The sequence below is a fragment of the Populus trichocarpa genome, chromosome 5 (genome assembly GCF_000002775.5).
Source record: "Populus trichocarpa isolate Nisqually-1 chromosome 5, P.trichocarpa_v4.1, whole genome shotgun sequence".
Classification (NCBI taxonomy): domain Eukaryota; kingdom Viridiplantae; phylum Streptophyta; class Magnoliopsida; order Malpighiales; family Salicaceae; genus Populus; species Populus trichocarpa.
The window spans coordinates 8,059,329-8,078,077 of NC_037289.2; the positions used below are offsets into that span (position 1 = coordinate 8,059,329).

The 18,749-nt window shown below is 34.1% G+C and overlaps 3 protein-coding genes across 3 annotated transcripts; all 3 read left to right on the forward strand.

Annotated features, from left to right (window-relative positions):
- Positions 1–2,729: 2,729 nt before the first annotated feature.
- On the forward strand, positions 2,730–7,390 carry LOC18099164 (cell cycle checkpoint protein RAD17). Its single transcript, XM_024600707.2, has 12 exons — positions 2,730–3,142; positions 3,315–3,372; positions 3,685–3,770; positions 3,858–3,905; positions 4,041–4,106; positions 4,498–4,600; positions 4,812–5,122; positions 5,209–5,563; positions 5,733–5,855; positions 6,029–6,227; positions 6,304–6,364; positions 6,898–7,390. Exons 1-12 carry the CDS (start codon positions 2,936–2,938, stop codon positions 7,129–7,131), a joined length of 1,851 nt encoding a protein of 616 aa, XP_024456475.1. The 5' UTR covers positions 2,730–2,935; the 3' UTR covers positions 7,132–7,390.
- Positions 7,391–12,238: 4,848 nt separating this feature from the next.
- LOC18099165 (receptor homology region, transmembrane domain- and RING domain-containing protein 1) lies at positions 12,239–16,050 on the forward strand. The gene is made up of 6 exons (XM_024602037.2): positions 12,239–12,564; positions 12,673–12,897; positions 13,548–13,943; positions 14,142–14,239; positions 15,370–15,437; positions 15,633–16,050. The coding sequence occupies exons 1-5, from the start codon at positions 12,441–12,443 to the stop codon at positions 15,379–15,381; spliced, it is 855 nt and encodes a 284-aa protein (XP_024457805.2). The 5' UTR covers positions 12,239–12,440; the 3' UTR covers positions 15,382–15,437; positions 15,633–16,050.
- A 1,033-nt stretch (positions 16,051–17,083) lies between these two features.
- On the forward strand, positions 17,084–18,747 carry LOC18099166 (thiosulfate sulfurtransferase 18). Its single transcript, XM_024602038.2, has 5 exons — positions 17,084–17,301; positions 17,435–17,514; positions 17,622–17,692; positions 17,778–17,831; positions 18,535–18,747. The coding sequence occupies exons 1-5, from the start codon at positions 17,171–17,173 to the stop codon at positions 18,631–18,633; spliced, it is 435 nt and encodes a 144-aa protein (XP_024457806.1). The 5' UTR covers positions 17,084–17,170; the 3' UTR covers positions 18,634–18,747.
- The last annotated feature ends 2 nt before the right edge of the window (positions 18,748–18,749 follow it).

An 18,749-nucleotide genomic window follows, 5' to 3' on the forward strand; every position in this document is an offset into this window, starting at 1 on the left:
AGAGTTTGATTGAATTTGCTATAAATTTTGCAATTAGAGTTGAGGTAATGCAATTTAGTTAAAATCACGTTAAATTTACTAGAATCCAATTATTTTTTACAAAATGTCTAATAACATATTTATGCTATGTCATTACAATGACAATATTGTTCTTGAAGTGAACAATAATATCACATATAATGATGGGAGCAATTTGTTGTTAATTGGTAATTTAGGCATGTCATATATAGAAACAAAAGAAATCATTTGTCATGAACTTGACTGGAATTATAATAATATTAATGTTGAAATAACATGGAGGTGTCAAATTAGTGAACATCAGTATTATCCTATATCGATTGTGTGTGATGATAGTTTTAAGACAATGAGTGATTATTTCATTCAAAGTGGTTTGAAAATGATGATATTGTGTGTGAGTAGTCGACCAAAATCTGTGTGTGTCTCAACTTCTGCTAGTCCTTTAAATTCAGTTGATAGAGGTAAAAATAGTTTATTATCAGATGATTTGCTGCAAATGATAAATGATAAATGATACTATATTTGACAATCATTTTGCTTATCAACATAGGTTCGCTATTCTGAGCCTAGTGACAATGAAAATGATGTTGTTGATAATGATGTTATTCCTCATGTTCTTGAATTTAAAGATGTTTTTAGGTCTAGTTTTATTGTTTCATATGACTAGGCACTTAGTCATAAACGTATATTAGGAGGGTCTGATTTGGAGGTTGGTCAAACATTTAGTAGTAAAAATGAATTGGTTAATGTTGTTAAATAATGTCATATTGCACACTCAATTAAATATCGAGTTCAACGATCGAAATCTATATTGGTTCAATTACAATGTGTGTAAGCATCAAAACGTAAGTGGCATTTGCGTGAGGAATATCATAAAAGGTCGGATTCATTTGAGATAACAAAGTTAAAAGGACAACACACGTGTTTCAACCTTTGTCCAAAAAGACCTCCATCAACTTGATGCAAATTTTATTACTAGTGCTATATCAACCATTATAATGAATAATATTTTAATGATGGTTGCAAGAATACGGTGTCATAACCCATTTTTGGTTTTTCCCTAAAATTTACCTTTTAAAAAAATAATAATAATAGCAAGAAGACTGATGATTTTGCAAAAGCAAATTAAGAAGGATTTCAAATGTATAAAAGAATCAAGTTGCAATTTTGGATGGAATTAGGAGCTTAATCGTGCCCCATTGTACCCAAGACTGGATAGACAATGTAGATTCAAAATCACATTAAATGATTATTAGATGAATTTGCATAAAAATTAAGCCTAATGTCATTATTAATTTTTTAATAGGCCAATTTGATTTAATCATGGGCTGAATTAAAAGTTTAATTATGTTTAAGAATTAATTTGGGTCAAATTAAAGGATTTAATTAAGTGCAAGGACTTAATTATACTTTAAATGGGTCAAATTAATTTTATTAGAGACTTGATTGGTGAAAAATTAAGTTTGAAAGCCCAATTTGAGCTTAATTGAGAAGATTAGAATTTTAGAGGACCAAACTTAATTTTTACAAAATCCACGGGTTGAAATCAGGGGTAAAATTATAAGAAAATCAAAGTTTAGGGTCAATTAAGGGTTAAATTGAAGAAATTCGCAGCCAATAACCTTTTTGAAAAGGCATCAAACTCTGGGGAATTAATTGATTGAAATCAAGGATGAAATTGAAGAAAATTGAAAGTTTAATTGTCAATTGAGGGTCAATTTGCATAAATCCAAGATCAATGATCAAAATGAAAAAGACGTTGAAATTTAGGGCTGATGTTGAAGTTTGACAGAGGCAAAATTGTATAAAATTAAAATTTCCAGGCCAATTAGAGACGAATTAAAATAATCAAAAGTTGAAGGACTACATTGAACTTTGGCTAAATCTTTAAATTAAAATCCTAAAGCTAAAATGACGCTGTTTTGAAGATAAAAAGAGACAGACCAAGCTTGGGTAGCTAATTTTCAGGGGCATTTAATGTTTTCTCTCCCCACTAAACCAAGCAAATCATACACCAATAAAAATAAAATATTCTTCTTCCACCCCTTATAAATAGGGGTGGATTCTAGGCATTAAGTATGAAGAAATTGGTGGCTAAAATTGGGAAAAATTTAGCCCCTCCCCCCTAATTTTTTTCTCCTCTCTCGGCCAGCCTTCCTCTTCTTCCTTAGCCGCACCTTCGTCGCCAACACCGCCACCAAACACATGTCGACCCTCCTAACACCACCTGGTAGCCACCCCCCACGATAGGTAACCTTCTTCTCTCTTCTTTTGGTTGCAAACTTGGGACCCATTTGCAAGCAAAAAGTTGATTCTAAATACAAAAGGCAAAAAATTTCATCATGATCACTAGGCCTAGAGAGTGACCATGTGAAGATGGGTTGAGCTTATTTTAACCCAGTCTAGATAGTTGGGTTGGGTTCAACCCAACAAAGAAATAGAAGAAGAAGAAAGACTATTGGGCCGTCAGTCGGCTTAACCTAGCTAGATTAGACTTGTTTCAGCCCAGTTCAAATGGCTGGACCGGGTCTAGCCCACTTAATAAATTAATAATATCACATAATAATATTAAAATATTTAGAAAAAAAATTAAAATTTCTAAAAGATATTTTAAAAATATTTGAGGTCCTTCACATATTTTTTTAATTATTTTATATAATATCAGAGTATAGAGTTATATCAATACAAAAACCACAACCTATAGATGAACTTATTTGGGCATGAGAGCAAGCCTATAAAATATTCAAAAACCCAGTATTCACCAATAGCTTCTCCTGTACTCCTCTTTAACAAATATAAATCCCACCCCCACCGCTGTATTCAAAAACCCGCGAAAAAAAACCCGCTCTCCCACTCTCTCGAAGGGAAGCAAATACAATCCACATTTACCCGTACAAAACCCTAAATATTTTTGGGGATGAGGAAGATAAGAGACACTAATCTGATGATTCTATCATCAGATGATGAAGACGATTGTGATTACAAACCGAACTCACATCGAAGCTATACAAAGAAGCCAAAATCTAGATCGTTTATTACTCGTACAAACCCTAGACAGCCAAAGAAGCCTCGTGTTTCGGGTTCTCGGTCTCGATTTAGCAGAGACTCCCCTAATTTATTTGAGGTATGTATACCTTTATTTTGTTTTATTAGCCACTTAATTCTTTATTTTTTATTAAATGTAGCACATAAACTTAACTTGATTTTACAAATTAGGTGCTTGAAGTTGTGGAGTAAATTAATTCTGTGATTTCTTTACGGAGTATTGTGAATTTGTTTTTTGATTTTTAATGCAGGTTGGGTTTCCTGAAGAAGATTTTGAAGAATTGTTTTCTGGGTCCAAGGTATCTGCTGGTACGCCATGGTTGTGGTTTTCTGTGCGTAGATTGTTATTATCAAGCATTTTAGCTCGTGGTGATATTATGTTGAATTAAATTTTCTATGTCATGCAAAATTATGGAGAGTGGCCACTCCTTTTCTTTTAAGGATTTAATAAATACATAAAGCTTTGGTTGTAATTTTTTTGTTGGGAATATTCTTTGTCGATGTTCCCTTTGAACTTGAACATTGTTGGACTTTACTTTTGCTTGCACCGCCATCGTTATTTTAATTCTTGTATTTATTTGTGCCGTCTTGATGCTAACTGGAAAGAGATTTGTATACCAGGTTCTGGAAGAAGCAACGTAAAGGAATTGTGGGTTGATAAGCATAAACCTCAGTCCTTGGAAGAACTTGCTGTTCACAAGAAGAAGGTCAGTATATTTCCTCTGTTTCATTTCTGCTTATCTACTCTTCTAGATGTTTATATAGAAGGTTATTCTTTTTCCTGATATTTGCAGGTTGAAGAAGTTAAATCGTGGTTTGAAGAAAGGTTAAAAACTACAAAGGTAAATTTATATTTATCAAAGCTATTACCATTTGTTCTATTTCCTTGAAGGAGCTGTACTTGTTTTTTTTTTTTTTTTTAACATTCTTTTTGCTATTTACCATTGTGAAAATTAATGCCCTTTTTTTTTCCCCAGAATTTGCAGGGCAATTTGATAAATAATGTTGTTGTCATCAATGGAAAAGCTGGTGTTGGAAAATCTGTAAGTTTTTGCTCTGCTGTTTTTAATTTTTTCCAGCCTGCTGTTTGTCTGGCAAAGGATGATTTCTGGGTGTGATGTCATTTGACACGAGGTGCTTCTATATGTGGTTTATGGGCTGCTTAATTTTTGTTTTGTGTTTGTGTCAATGTACATAGTGTCTCTGTAAAATATGTACGTGTGTGGCTGTGTGAATTTCTTGTGACTTTGTTCTCGTATGAGTACCATCATTCTTTTTTCTTTTTGGTTATTTGATTGTTGGTCGATAAGCTGCAATTCTTGAGAGATTCAACTATTGAAAATTCTCTTAAGATATTCAACTGTATTACTGAATAACCAGTAATTTCGTTCATGGGCCATTGACAAGCAAGATACCCTGCTTCCTACCTTGCAGACAACTATCCAAGTGATTGCATCCCATTTTGGAGCTAGATTATGCGAATGGAACACACCTACTCCCACAATTTGGCAGGAACATGTGCACAATACCAATACAGGTAAAATCTTATTGCAGAGTGAAATGTATGGTTTGCGTTGTGATTAATCTTGTCAGTTATTGAGATAAATTTTCTATTTCCCCACAGCAGGAAAGAACACTTCAAATTCAATGCCAACCATACAGTCATTCTTCATTTTATACTATCTTTGTATAAGGTTATAAAATTGTGACCTGATGGTGGCATTATGCTGTTGGCATTTTGTGGTCAGGAATACAGTATACATCCAAGTTGGATGAATTTGTAAATTTCATTGAGAAAATCAGGAAGTATGGATTAATCCCATCATCCTCTTCTGAGGACGTGAAACCATCAATTATACTCTTAATTGATGACCTTCCTATGACGAATGGAAGAGTTGCTTTTGAAAGACTCCAAAGCTGCTTGCTTCATCTTGTGAGATCAACTCAGTTACCGACAGCTATACTGGTATCAGATTATGATGAAGCAGATTCAGCAGATCATACAGCACGACGTTTGGAACAACTTCAGTTGTCTCTTGAGAATGCTGGGGCTTGTAAGGTTACTTTCGAGAACAAATTCAATGTTAAAATTGACATTCTTTTATTTCTGAATGCTTAGTTTAAACTGCTCGGGAAAATTTTCAGGTTTCTTTTAACCCTATTACAAATAACTCCATCAAGAAGACGCTCAGTAGAATATGCAGACAGGAGCAGTGTAGTGTAACTGATGAACAACTTGATCTGATAGCAAAAGGCAGTGGAGGTGATATAAGACATGCAATTACCTCTTTGCAGCTCTTTTGTGTGAAACCAGATCTAGTGCTCAATGGTTCCTATTCTACTCCAAGTTACTTGTATGGAAAAGAAGATGATATTGATGCTTTAGTTAGTGGAATTTCATTGTTATTTGGCAGAGATGAGACCCTCTCTCTATTTCATGCACTGGGAAAGTTTCTGCACAACAAAAGAGAAACTGAAGTTGCCAATGCTATTACACCCGGTATGTATTTATGAAATATACTTATTTTTTAAAATCTAATGGATGCATGTGCTTGTGAAAAGTGGGTGCCTCTGGCATTCACTTCTCCTGTATCAGACAGTTTGATGATTCTGCCCTAAATGCTTCTGCAACAATGCACTCTTCTGAGTTCATTCTTTTGTTGTTGCAGGAGATGCATTCCTTGTGCAGGAGAATTTCTCCAGGTTACCATTGAAAATGGATGCTCCAGAAAAGGTTCTTTGTCAAGCACATGGGCAAGCCAGGCCAGTCACTGATTTCTTGCATGAAAACGGTAACCATCTTATATACCATATGCTCCTTCCTTGGGTGCTGGTTATTCAGATACTTCCTATCATTGCTCCCTCCTCCGTTCCCCTCTCTCCACATGTGCAGACATGTACACTCATGGAAACTTGGACAAACCTTGGGTTCTTTACCAGCTCCTGAATAGTATTTTTCTTGCAGTGCTGGATTTTATAAGTGATGAAGCAATGGATGATGCCTGGCATGTTTCTTCATACTTTAGTGATTCCGACTTGCTTCTCTCTTCATTCCGAGGAATGTTGGCTAGATATAATGAGGCAGAAAATGTTCTCCAATCAGCTGCTGCTTCAGTTGCTGTTCGTGGGGTGCTATTTGGAAATTCTCATCCTTCACCTCCCAGGTTTTTATTAGAGGCTTGAAGCAGTTTATTATAGGAAAATCACCTTGGAGTTATCCTAAATCTTTCTATCGTGCAGATGGCATGCTATCCGGAAGCCAAAGCTCTGGCAGGTTGAAAAATCAATGCTGCACAATCAGGTAGGTTGGACTGGTCCTCTACACTTCCTGCTGCTGCATTCTTTCCATCTGTAATCTGTGATTGTCAACCTGTCATTTGAAACTTAACTTGTTTTTTTATTGAAAATGAAGAAGTCAATACTGTACAGCTTGAAGAGTTTGGGTTAGGTTTTTCAGTTCTCAGTTGGTACTATTTATGGAAATTGCATGTTCTATTTACTTTGCTACAGTATGGATCTAGTGAAAAACGCAGTTTATTCTGCTAAAACACACACCATGATTACGAAGTTTCTGGATGGGTACTTGAAGACAGCCTATTTTCTTTGATTTTGCAATGAACCGTACAATCGTTTGAGGTGTGAACTACTCATAAATATTATCTTCTGCCACTTAGGTGTGCCCTTTTAAGCATTTTAACAAACATTCAAGCAAATCTTTTAAATGGTTTTATGATCACATTGTCAGTTGCAATATGCATAGATGTTGGTAGGTGTTGATAGCTAATGTGATGGATTTAACTTATATAGGATGTTATGTTTGATGTGTCACTGCAGAAAGAGATAGTAAGACAGAGATTTATTGCTTATAATGGATCCAGCTCTTGTAATGTGTCAGATGTAGCTACTGAGTACATGCCTTTGTTGAAATGGCTTGAACATAGAGCATCTGGTTTTGAAGATAATCAGGCACTTGTGTACTGCAAGAAGACAGACGGCGAGAGTTGTGATAGGATGAGTTTAGATGACAAAGAAAGTGATATATCTGATGATGAAATAGAAGAGTGGTAAGAAATAGTGAGCGCATCAGATGGAAAGAGTAATTTAGGCTGGTACTCCATTGTAAAATTCTAGTCATTGCTTCGTATTGTAATTTTTTCCAACTTTACCTCCCAAAAAGTGGAATGTAAATTTGTCTTTGGCGGTTCAGCGTATTTTGAGATTTTTGTCGAGGTATATATCTAGTCAGATAGATCTGTCTGGGAAACTCTGGCTATTAATGCTGCTGGAACTGATAACTGACAAGCAAGTGTATATTTGTTAATCTAAATATGCCAGGCACCAAACATTGCTAATGGGATGAATGTTTTAATATCAAACACAACCGAAGCAGGCCTGCAATGATAGGTTGCCAGACTCCGTCGTAGCTTGCTGGATTGGGATACCGGTTAACAGTTGAACTTACAGGTCAAGGGATCAAGTCCGATGAGCAACGGGATTACTTGCATTTTATAAGCAACCTCCCCAACCTTTTGTATGGCCTTGTAAGGCTCATAAAACCTCGGGTTAAGCTCCATGTTCTTTCTCCATGCTGAACTCATTTGTTTATATAGTAGCAACTTTAAATAAACCTAACCACCAACTTTAAAGATTCCTGTTATGGCCTTGTCAACCATCTATTTCTAGAGCTTTTCAATTGCAACCTGAATCACTGATTCATACTATCTTCTTTGAATGACCTTTTCCATAGCTGCCACTGGAGTTGTTGTAGAATAAACCTCAATATTAGGGGGAGGGTAGCCATACAATGCCTGAAAGGGAGTTGTGAAAGGGAGTTGTTTTGATAGCTGAATGGTAGCTTGCTTGCATTGTACTAACATAGTGCTTGAGCTAGCCAATTATCCCACTTGCTAGGACAGTGCATGGACACGCATTGGACGGAAGGATGTGCTCGTCAATGATCTCACCCCCAATAGTTTAAACACCTCTTTCCATAACAGGCTTGTAAAAACCTTCTAAGAAGGTAATCCATGGGACTTATAACCATGCTCCAATAATAAGTGAGTAATGTCTTTAGCAATAAATGAATGTGTGATAGCCAAGAAATGTGCATATTTTAAGAATTTATCAGAATGATATTCTTTCCTTTTGATCTTGGCAATCTTTCCACGAAATCTATTATTATATTTCTTCAAATATCCTTAAGTGTAGGCAATGGTTGAAGCAGATTATAATAAGACATTATTTTCATATTCGTCTGTTTACATACATCGCATTCCTCTATAATTTTTTATATTTGAGCTTTTATAGAAGGCTAGTAGAACATGGTCTTAAACCTTTTATAAGAGTTTTGGATTCTAGTGTGCCCTTCCACTTGAGAATCATGTTCAAGATTAATGAGCCTTTCCTTTAAGTTCCCTTAACAACCAATGACTTGTTATATCTTAGGACAATTCTACTGTTATACCTCAAGACTTCTTCTGAACATGCATACATTGGTTATTTATCCATATTGATTACTTGCTTCGCCACAATAATTTTAAACAACTCATTTCTTTTATAAGTTTCACATACTTGTTCATACCAAGTTGGTGTAATCGTAGTAATGGCTGCTAAGTCATCATTCTCTTTCTTATAATCTAATTGTCTTCCAGTTGTCATCTTCCTAGATAAAGCATCAACTGCCATGTTTTCCTTCCCTTTTGTGTATTGGATAATGTATCTCAATTCCTACATTTTAGCTAGTCCTATAGGTGTATGGAGTTTTTGTTCTGGAAAAAACTTCAGACTTTCATAATCAGTTTTAATAATAAACTAAACATGTTCCAAATAATATCTCCATCTCTCCACTAACATGAGAATAACCATATATTCCTTTTCATTTATGGATAAACCAAGATTCATAAGGCATAATGCTTTATTAAAGTATGCTAAGGGTCTCCTATTATGACTAAACACAACTCCTAATCCAATATCACTAGCATCGGTTTCTAAGACAAATTGTATATTAAAGTCTAGTAAGGCCAAAATTAGTGCCTTGCTTAAAGCTTCCTTTAAGCCATCTAATGCTACATGTGATCTCTCATTCTAGTTAAAATTGTTCTTTTATAATTGCTCAGTCAGCGGTTTGCTTATAACTCTTAAGTTTCTTATAATTTTTTTGTAATAACCGGTTAATCCAAAAAATCCCCTCAATTCCTTAACCGACTGTGGTGTAGGCTAGTTTCTAATTGCTTCAGTTTTCTTTGAATTAATAGCCACTCCTTGTGAAGGGATTATATGATCAAGATATTCAACTTTCTTTTTGCAAGAAGAACATTTAGACTTATTGGAAAATAACTGGTTCTTATGCAATGTCTCCAAAACCATCCTCAAATGTTGAATATGCAACTCAAGTGAAAGACTATACACCAACATATCATCCAAGGCTGACATAATTTTTCTAAAACATAGTTATAAGACAATATTCATAAGAGTCTAGAAAATGGTTGGGGAATTTGCTAACTTAAATGACATTACCTTGAATTCATAATGGTCATGATAGGTTCTGAAAGTAGTTTCTTATAAATTATCTATATGTATCCTCACTTGATGGTAGCCTGCCTTAAAGTCTAACTTTAAGAAGAATTGAGATCCATGCAACTCGTTTATAAAATCATCAATTATGGGAATTGAAAACTTATTCTTGATTGTTAAATCATTAAGTTGTCTACCAAGAATCATCTTTCTTTTTAACTAGCCAGACTAGAGAGGTGAAAGGACTGCAATTGTCTTGAATTAATCCATGAATTAATCCATTGTACAACATTTCCTTCATCAATTTTCAATCTCCTCTTTATACGTATAAGAACTCTTGTAAGGCCTGCATGTCTGACTTTTGGAACTAAAGGAATTTTGTGATCCAAAGCTTTTACTAATGGCAATTGAGTTGGTTTTAAAAGGACTCTTTGAAACTCTTTCAACAAATCTTGGACTGCTACATCTTGTTCAATCATAATTGATTCCTCAAATGCTTTCACAATATCGGTCCACAAATAACTTCCTTTAAATTCTTCTGTATTTGTGTTGCTATGATAATTTAGAATTCAATATCCTTTTTCGTCCCTTTCAATTCCATCATCATCCACTCCTTTTTAAATGACAATGACATCTTAATGAAATAAATAAAATAGGAGAATATCTTCATTAACTAATCTACTTCTAAAACTACATCACATCTTCCAAGTTTTAATACTCTTAAACCAATTTGGAACTCATAGTTTTACATGAACCAAGTCAACTCTGGACACTTGAAATCACACCTTAACACGCTTATGTATGCCACAATCACTACCAGAACAGTCATTTTAATAATAGTGACTTTGATTTCTTCGATAACTTTAATGTCAATGAAACTATGAGTGCTTTCACTGTTAATTAAGACTATCAAACTCCTTCCCTGACAACTTTCTTTGATCATAATAGTGTTGTGAGTATAGCTTTCTACCAATGCATTCAATGATAACCCATACCCCAATACCATGCCTTCTTCACCTATAATTACAATGTTTCTCCCTTAGCCAATTTTAAAAATTATTCATGCTCATCTATGTTGTTCAATCAAGTCCTCTAGTTTAAATTGGATGAAGTCAACACTTTTAATTATAATTAAAGTTGATTTTCAATTAAACGGACACATGAATAACAAATGATATAGTATGAGATGCTGCTTTATGGAGATTTTTTTTTAATCAATCAAAATTTTATTATTTTAAAGTGTTTCAACGAATAAGTATCCATATTGTCTTTTAATCTAAACATGGATATTTTATTTATTATTATGCATATTAGGATTTTAATTTGAAATCAATTACAAGTTTAAATATATATTTAATATATATATGTTAAAATCCAATTATAGTTATGATGGAACATGTTCACAGGCTTATAATCTAAACTTATTTCATCTTCAATTTCATCTTGGATATTTAATTTGATTAAAAGGAATAGTTTTATAATCACAGCTTTACATTTTCCACCCAAGGGCATATTTGAGTAGGGATAAGTTTAAGATTATGACAGGTTTCCTAATTTTTAAATGCTCTGTGATATTTGATTGATGGATTCATTGTTTAATCTTCTGATAATGTCGTTTCTTTTTGTCGTGATGTTGTAGCGGGTTTGTTTCTTGAAGAAGAAGACCTTCCCCTTCATTAAAAAAAAAAAAAACATCACGTATGACTACGACATGTAATTTGATACAGGGAATCATGTAACGTAATTAAATGAATAATGTAATGGATTAAGATAGCCAATCATATTCTTTTTACTTTTTCTAAAGTAACCTGATGCTGGTTTTTTTTTTTAAATTATTTCTTATAATCTTGGAAAATTTTAATTTAGTTCCTAGAACTAATATTATGATTTTTTTTTACAATTAAAAAAATCAATTACAGCCTCAACTATTTTAAGAATGTGTATGCGTGGAATTGGAAGGGCTTCAAGGGTGCTTATAAAGTGTTGCTCTAGCGGTTAAAGCATTGATATATTCTTGTAAGGGTGAGAATACAAGTTCGATTTTCAGAAAACGCACTTATTGAAAGGAACAACCACGAACCCTGAACGAGATTAATCTTATTTTTTAAAAAAATATGAAGATAGACGGATAAAAAAAATAAAAAAACTGCAAGAGTGAGCTCCTACAAGAAATTTTTTTTTTAGCCTTCTCATTCAATAAATTAAATTTTAATATTAAAAATAGAAAATTCTAAATCTTGATACTTTAATATATTTTTCTCTAATTTGACTTTTCCAAACTAAAATTTCTAATTCTGTTCATTCAAAATACTTTTTATTTGAAATAAATAAAATAATTTATTTTTTTAATATTAACATACAAAAACTTAAATGTTTTTTTTTTAAAATACTCTCTTCAAGTTTCGACCTTCCTTCCAACTGCTTCACTATTTGAACGACGCGTCGTCGTCCAGACATTCAGCCGCCGTGTCATTAACAGTATTGGCTAAAATCATACATGATATCTCTCTACGTTGTTCAATCAAGTCCTCTGGTTTAAATTGGATCAAAGTCATCAGTTTTAATTATAATTAAATTTGGTTTCAACCTCAATGGATACACGAATAGAAACGATATGCTATGAGCCGACAGAGAATATCAAGTCAAATCGCCTTCGATTGGAAATAAAGTCGCTGATTTTATCTAATTGAAAGTAAGGGATTTGATCTGATAAAACTTGATAAATATAGGGACCATTGTGTAGCCCAACAACATAGCATTAGGCATTAGCATCCTCCAGCTCCAGCTCTCCATTTTCCTTGAATTTTGAGGGTCAGAGAAGGAAACAGGAAATTAAATCGAAATAGAAGATAGAAGGAAGAGAAATGAGAGAGGGTTTGTTTCTTATACTATCACTCTTTTACGCTATAATGATAATTGAAGGAAGTTCAGCGACTGTCCTTATAAAACCATCCTCCATTTCCTTCCCAGACCTTCCTGCTAAATCCGGTACTTTCCCTTCACTTCTCTTCAAAATTGAGGCTCAGAATCATGGCCTTTTTTTACCTTTTCTCTTAATTAATTAATCAAATTTGCTGTGATTCTTTGTTTTCTTAGCTCTCAGCCTCAATGGCTCTAGTGTGTGTGGGTCGTTACACGTGGCAAACCCTCTGGACGCTTGTTCTCCGCTACGCAATCGTTTCGAGTTCAATGAAAGTGGGAGGTTTGCTTTGATAGTGAGAGGTGAATGTGCTTTCGAAGATAAGATTAAGAATGCCCAAAGTGCTGGTTTTCGTGCTGCCATTGTTTTTGATGATAAAGATAACAGGAATTTGATTTACAGTTAAGTCTTCTCTCTCTCTCTCTCTCTCTCTCTCTCTTTTATCTTAATCAAGTCGTATTTGCATTCGTATTGTTTTATTTTTTTTTCATTTCCAGCAGATATTTTATTTATTTGCATACTTGATTGAGAGGAGAAAGGATGAATGGCTTACTGTCCATCTAGTTTTAAAAATTTAGAAACTGGGAGGAAGTACTTTTAAGGGAGGGATCCCTCCATTCCCTCCTTATCCTTCCCGACAGCCAAACGATGGATATACCCAATCCCTCCCCTCTTATCCATCCTTCCTCCAATCCCTCCTAGCGAACACAGTGTAAATCTCTATTGCTGTTTACTTTCCTATTCCTAATGTAAATAAATGTAGAGGGTGTACTGTATAACTAACTGTTCCTCATGCTATTGTATTCAAATTTGTGATTTTTATGGAGATTTTTAGGGATGTAGCAAAAGTTACTAGAAAATAGTTTATTTTTAGAGCAATCTTGATGGCAGTTGCTTAAAAATCTCAATGTTGTGAAGCCCATGCAGTTTCAGTTAGTATTGATCCTTGGAATTACTCTGTTTTGTATTTTTTATATCAAAACTAATAAAAAAGTTAAATTTCTTGTTTTGAGATTGGTATGTAATTTAATATGCTATTACCTGTGTGCAGTGATGGTGAATCCTGAGGGAATTAAGGTCCATGCGGTTTTTGTTTCAAAGTATGCTGGGGAAATATTGAAGGATCGTGCACGAGGGAAAGAAGGGGAATGTTGCATTTATTCATCTCGTACTGATGCGGCATGGACTGTGTTGGCAATATCATTGATTTCTGTTGTTGTTATTTTAGGTCTCCTTATCCTTGTTTTTGTTACTCCCAGACACTGGTTGCATTGGCAGCGAACAAATAATCGCTGTAAAAGTGTGGATAGTAAGATGGTAGAAGCCCTTCCGTGCTTCACATTCCGGAATGCTAGTTTAAGTCAGTGTCATGTTGGTGAAACTTGTGCGATTTGCCTTGAGGATTATAAAGATGGGGAAGTTCTTAAAGTTCTCCCTTGTCACCATGGTAGGAACTTGCTCATATATTTGCAACACGTTTAAAACGGATTTAGGCACACTGCTTTTAGGTCGTAGACAACTTTTTTGTCATTCCATCATCCTTATCTACATCCGAATTAGATATATTACAAAAAACAAATTTATTAGGTAGAAAGTTCAACTTCTATGCACTATTTTGTTGATTTTGTGTTGATAAGACTTGCAGAATTTCATTCAACCTGTGTTGACTCGTGGCTGACTAAGTGGGGGACCTTCTGTCCTGTGTGCAAGCTTGATATGAAAGATAAATCTGCATATTTTGGGGTGAGTGCGCCAACCTCATGCTTTTCAATCTATTCTATATGGTGGGGTGGCTCTTTGCTGGTTAAGTGGAAGTGACTATTTGCACATCCATCAATATCTTACTATATGTGGTGCACCATAATGTTTCTCTAGATTAGCTTGTGAAAGTTGAAAGCATAGCCGTGTCCTTTAGGCAGTGATTATGTAAATATGCCCCCCCCCCAAACTGGCGCGATTAATGGAAATGTCTTCATTGCCTACTTCAAATTACTTCCAAAATAGCTGACATGGTGCTCATACACTAGTGCATGCTGCTGGGCTGTTTTTCAAATTGTTTATTTTGCTTTCACTTCTTATATTTTGAGGTAGGAAAGGATCAGATTGTATAGAAATTAAGTTGAAGCAACGCCCCTACTTATGAGGAACCAGGGACGTGGTTTATTATTATCATTGACCATCAAAACACATTAGCTAATGTCTAGCAAGGGTTATCACTTTGTTGTATTTCAGTGTGTGGTGGTACATTCAAGTAAAGTGCTTATGGGCAGTCCAGAAGGAGTTAGTTCAGCATTTATAGAAGTTTTTGATCTCCACTTTCCCTAGTAGAGTGCACATTGGACGGGGGATTTCTGTGTAGCTTACTTGAGAAAGGTATCCTTTCTGGTGATAGGAACATGGAGGGTGATAAGCATTAGAAAGGATTGTTTTAGCAACGGCCATTGGTTGTGTATTGCGCATTTTGCAAATATTTTGACACTCTTGTTTCTTATGGTGGTTTACCAGTTATAGCTGTTAGCAACTGGTTGATAGAGATTGAGTGGTGTGGGGCTGGATTTATTTTAAACAATGAAATGGATTATGTTGTCTGCTAAGTTTAAGAAGTCATATGCTGTTGCCCTTACATGAAGTTCCTCGATTTTTTTCTTGCAATGGAAAGGGAAAATAATAGAAGAATCACAAATATCAAGAGTGGTAGTCTTAGATGGAAATAATACATGGTAATGAATTTGTCTATTTTTTAACAGATATTGAAGCTAAACAAAATACAGTTTGCCTTAATTCTTGGAAAGATTCTAGACAGAATAGGTGTGCCATACTGCCTTTATGCAAAATATGTCAATTCTCAGTGAAAGTGGTTATCTTCTTTGCAGATCAAAAGGTGAATCCGGCTTCAGAATCTGTAAATACATCTGGCAGTTTGCCTAGCTTTGATAATCAGGTATGGGGGTTAGCACTGTATAAAAAATCTAGTGTTTTGAATCTTGAAACTTCAGCAATACATCATCGTCGTGGTGCATTTAAAACTGGTTGATTTTGGGGGAATCGTTGACTATAAAAAGCTTATGCTTTATATCTTCAGTGGTGAGCAACTCATGGCTAACTCCCATATTTTCCCTCTTCCTTTCTGTTTCAGGCCTTCTGCTGTTTTCTAAAGTTGTTTATCTCTACAAAGTCTTAAATTGACATATTAGATGCCGCTGCACATTTTGATGTGTTATTGTAAAATTCTGTCCGTAGAACTTCCATGGAAGCTCATTTGCTGTTTCAAACCAAGGCCATGATGGTCTCATTTGTACTGTCTTGATAGGAAGGAGAGTGAAGGATTGTGCTCTACTCCGCGTTTATATACTGATTGTCTGCGGGATTGAGCCAGTGTTAAAATCTCAATGTTCCAAATGTATATTCTACTGTATTGTGAATTTTTTTTTTTTTTTTACCATGTTTGTCTTTGAAATTTGTTAATGTATATACCATGACTAAGTTAACGAGAATGATTCACAGAATGTTCTCCCTCGGTGTAATAGATTGACAATCATCTTTCTTGTGCACCATTGAAGTTCTCTTTATTAAGATCTTTGCCAAAGCCTTGCAAGCGCAACAACTACAGTGCATGCTTTAGTTTTGAAAGTTGATATAAAGAATGAGATTATTCTAGTAACCTCTTTATTAAGGATTGATATGGCTTCTGTGAGTGCAATCTATAATAGGCGCTTGCAAGTTTGTATTGGGAGTTGACACTCTGTCCAATATCTTGATGTGTTTTTTAACAGCGGTGAGAAAAAAACTAATTAAATCATGAAAATTAAAAAAAAAATACTAAAAAAACTGAATTATAAAATCAAGTAAAATAATTAGAATATTTTAAAACATATTTAGTTTAGTTTGGTTTTGGTTTTATAAGTCTAAAATAAAAAAAATAAAAAAATCAAATAAAAAAACCAAACTAAACTCATTAAAAAATCTAAAAAAACCCTAAAAACAATATAGTTTTTGGTTTTTAATATAAATTAACAGTATCAAAACTAAACTAAATCATATTAAAACTCAACCGAATCAAAATAAGTGGATTTAATTTTGATTTTTAATATAAAATAATTGAATTAAATCCAAAATTAATGAGTTTGAACTTATTACAATTTTATTTTCTATGTTTTATAAAATTTTAATTTAATTATTTCTATAGTAAAAACTATACCGATGATGCCCCTACATTCTGGATCACCATGCTGGATGATGCCGACAGAAATGTGAAGTGGATTCCTGGTGCCTGCTCATTCTAGCACTGAAAGGTAGGTGTACTATCCCATCAATGTCTTTTCACGCCTACTTGTCGTGATTCCACGTGATATAGGACTGTTACGTGTAACTGGGTCCTATGTGATGGGACCGCTACGTATGCTTATGTACCTTTTCCGAAATTCCAAACAAAACAATTGGGTGCTATAAACAGCTGCTACTGCTGTGGTAATGGTATCTGCAGCTGGTTTTCTCAGGCAAACCACTCAAACAGCCACTGGATTTTGAAAAAAAGAGTCAGGTCAACTACATTCAACTTGCATAGACACGAATTGGTCTTCATGGGCTCCCTAGATAAAAGGTTCCAGTTTTTTTCTCTTTTTGGAACAACATGTAGTTCTCCTCATTTTCTTTCTTTATTTTGCATAACTTGATATGGGTTTGTTCCTTCGTGGGCTGTTTCTTCTTTCTTTGATCTATTTTAGCACAGGAGCTGAAGTTGTCACCGTTGATGTCAAGGCAACAAAGGGTTTGCTTGAGTCAGGCTATACTTATCTAGATGTTAGGTAAATGGCTCTCTGTTTCTTAACTTTTATGGTGCTCTCTCTCTCTCTCTCTCTCTCTCTCTCTCTATTGTTAATTATATTGACATTCTAGGGTTTCTCAGAGTTCTTGTCTTTTTGTCCCTCATACCAACAGGACAGTGGAAGAGTACAATAAAGGACACGTGGATGGAGAGAAGATATTCAATATTCCTTACTTGTTCAATACACCAGAGGGTAAGATCTAGAAATCAACAAACATTTGTTCATCTCTCTCATGATTCCATAGCTAGTTCATATGTGCTTGGAAAATAAACAAGATTTCATGTGATTTTGGGCCACAGGGAGGGTTAAAAATCCCAACTTTCTGAAGGAGGTCTCAGGTGTGTGCAAGGAGGAAGATAAACTTCTTGTGGTAAGCATTCATTAACTTGCCATTAAATCTCTCAACAAATTAAATGTGAATAGAAAAACTTTAATCCACCTTTTTTTGATGATAGGGCTGTCAAAGTGGAGTCAGATCCCTGTATGCAACTGCTGATCTTCTTAGTGCTGTAAGTTCATCTAAATTCATTCGACAAGTGTCCCTGCCCTGGTTCTCATTTTGTTTTGTGCCTAATTTTTTGAACACTCATGAGCATGATTCGTATTGCAGCTCTGTTGTTTTTAAAATATTTTAAAATAATATATTAAAAATATATATTTTTTATTTTTAAAATTTATTTTTAATAAAAAAATAAAAAAATATTAATTTAAAATAAAAAAATAAAAATATTAATATTTTTAAAACATAAAAACAAAAAATTAATTTGACTAGTATTAACCATTATTTTTCTTCCAAAAACCAACACCATCTTTCCTCAAGAAGTTTTTCCATCTTAATTAATTGTTCATGAGACTGAGTTTTGTTAGACTATGGCATATTTGAAAGTATGGTAGGCTGCGAAGAATTTGTTTTTTTAAGTGTATTATTTTTGGAAATATATTAAAATAATATTTTTTATTTTTTAAAATTTATTTTTAATATAAGTATCAAAATAATCCAAAAATGATAAAAAAATAATAAAAAATAATCTCAATTTTTTTAAAAAACAAAGCTCAACCGAATTTCCAAATGCACTTTACAAGTATCCATCCAAGTTATAATGAACTCATGATTTATAAAAGTTAATAAATGGGTTAGATGCTTTTTCAAAGGATTGAAGAGTGAGAGAGGTTGAAAGGGTGAGAAAACTGAATTGTTGTTGAATTGGGCAGGGTTTCAAAGATGTAAGCAACGTGGGAGGAGGCTATCTTGCTTGGACGGAGAATGTTTTTCCGGTGAAGATAGAGAAGAAAGAGAGAGATGAACTCTGATCTGTAAATCCAGTCATTTAAATGGTTGTGTGACCAGATGGCTCAGCATTATTGTGGATGCAATATTAATGTTAATGTCGATAATTATAATAATAGCTGTTCAGTTTTTTTTAATT

Excerpts from the sequence above, each read along its gene's own strand:
- LOC18099164 (XM_024600707.2), top strand. The coding sequence starts at position 2,936 with ATGAGGAAGATAAGAGACACTAATCTGATGATTCTATCATCAGATGAT. Across the intron at positions 3,373-3,684 it reads TGGGTCCAAGGTATCTGCTG|GTTCTGGAAGAAGCAACGTA; the intron begins GTACGCCATGGT and ends TTTGTATACCAG. Across the intron at positions 5,856-6,028 it reads TGATTTCTTGCATGAAAACG|TGCTGGATTTTATAAGTGAT; the intron begins GTAACCATCTTA and ends TTTTTCTTGCAG.
- LOC18099165 (XM_024602037.2), top strand. The coding sequence starts at position 12,441 with ATGAGAGAGGGTTTGTTTCTTATACTATCACTCTTTTACGCTATAATG. Across the intron at positions 12,898-13,547 it reads TAACAGGAATTTGATTTACA|TGATGGTGAATCCTGAGGGA; the intron begins GTTAAGTCTTCT and ends ACCTGTGTGCAG. Across the intron at positions 13,944-14,141 it reads AGTTCTCCCTTGTCACCATG|AATTTCATTCAACCTGTGTT; the intron begins GTAGGAACTTGC and ends TAAGACTTGCAG.
- LOC18099166 (XM_024602038.2), top strand. The coding sequence starts at position 17,171 with ATGGGTTTGTTCCTTCGTGGGCTGTTTCTTCTTTCTTTGATCTATTTT. Across the intron at positions 17,302-17,434 it reads TATACTTATCTAGATGTTAG|GACAGTGGAAGAGTACAATA; the intron begins GTAAATGGCTCT and ends TCATACCAACAG. Across the intron at positions 17,693-17,777 it reads AGGAAGATAAACTTCTTGTG|GGCTGTCAAAGTGGAGTCAG; the intron begins GTAAGCATTCAT and ends TTTTGATGATAG.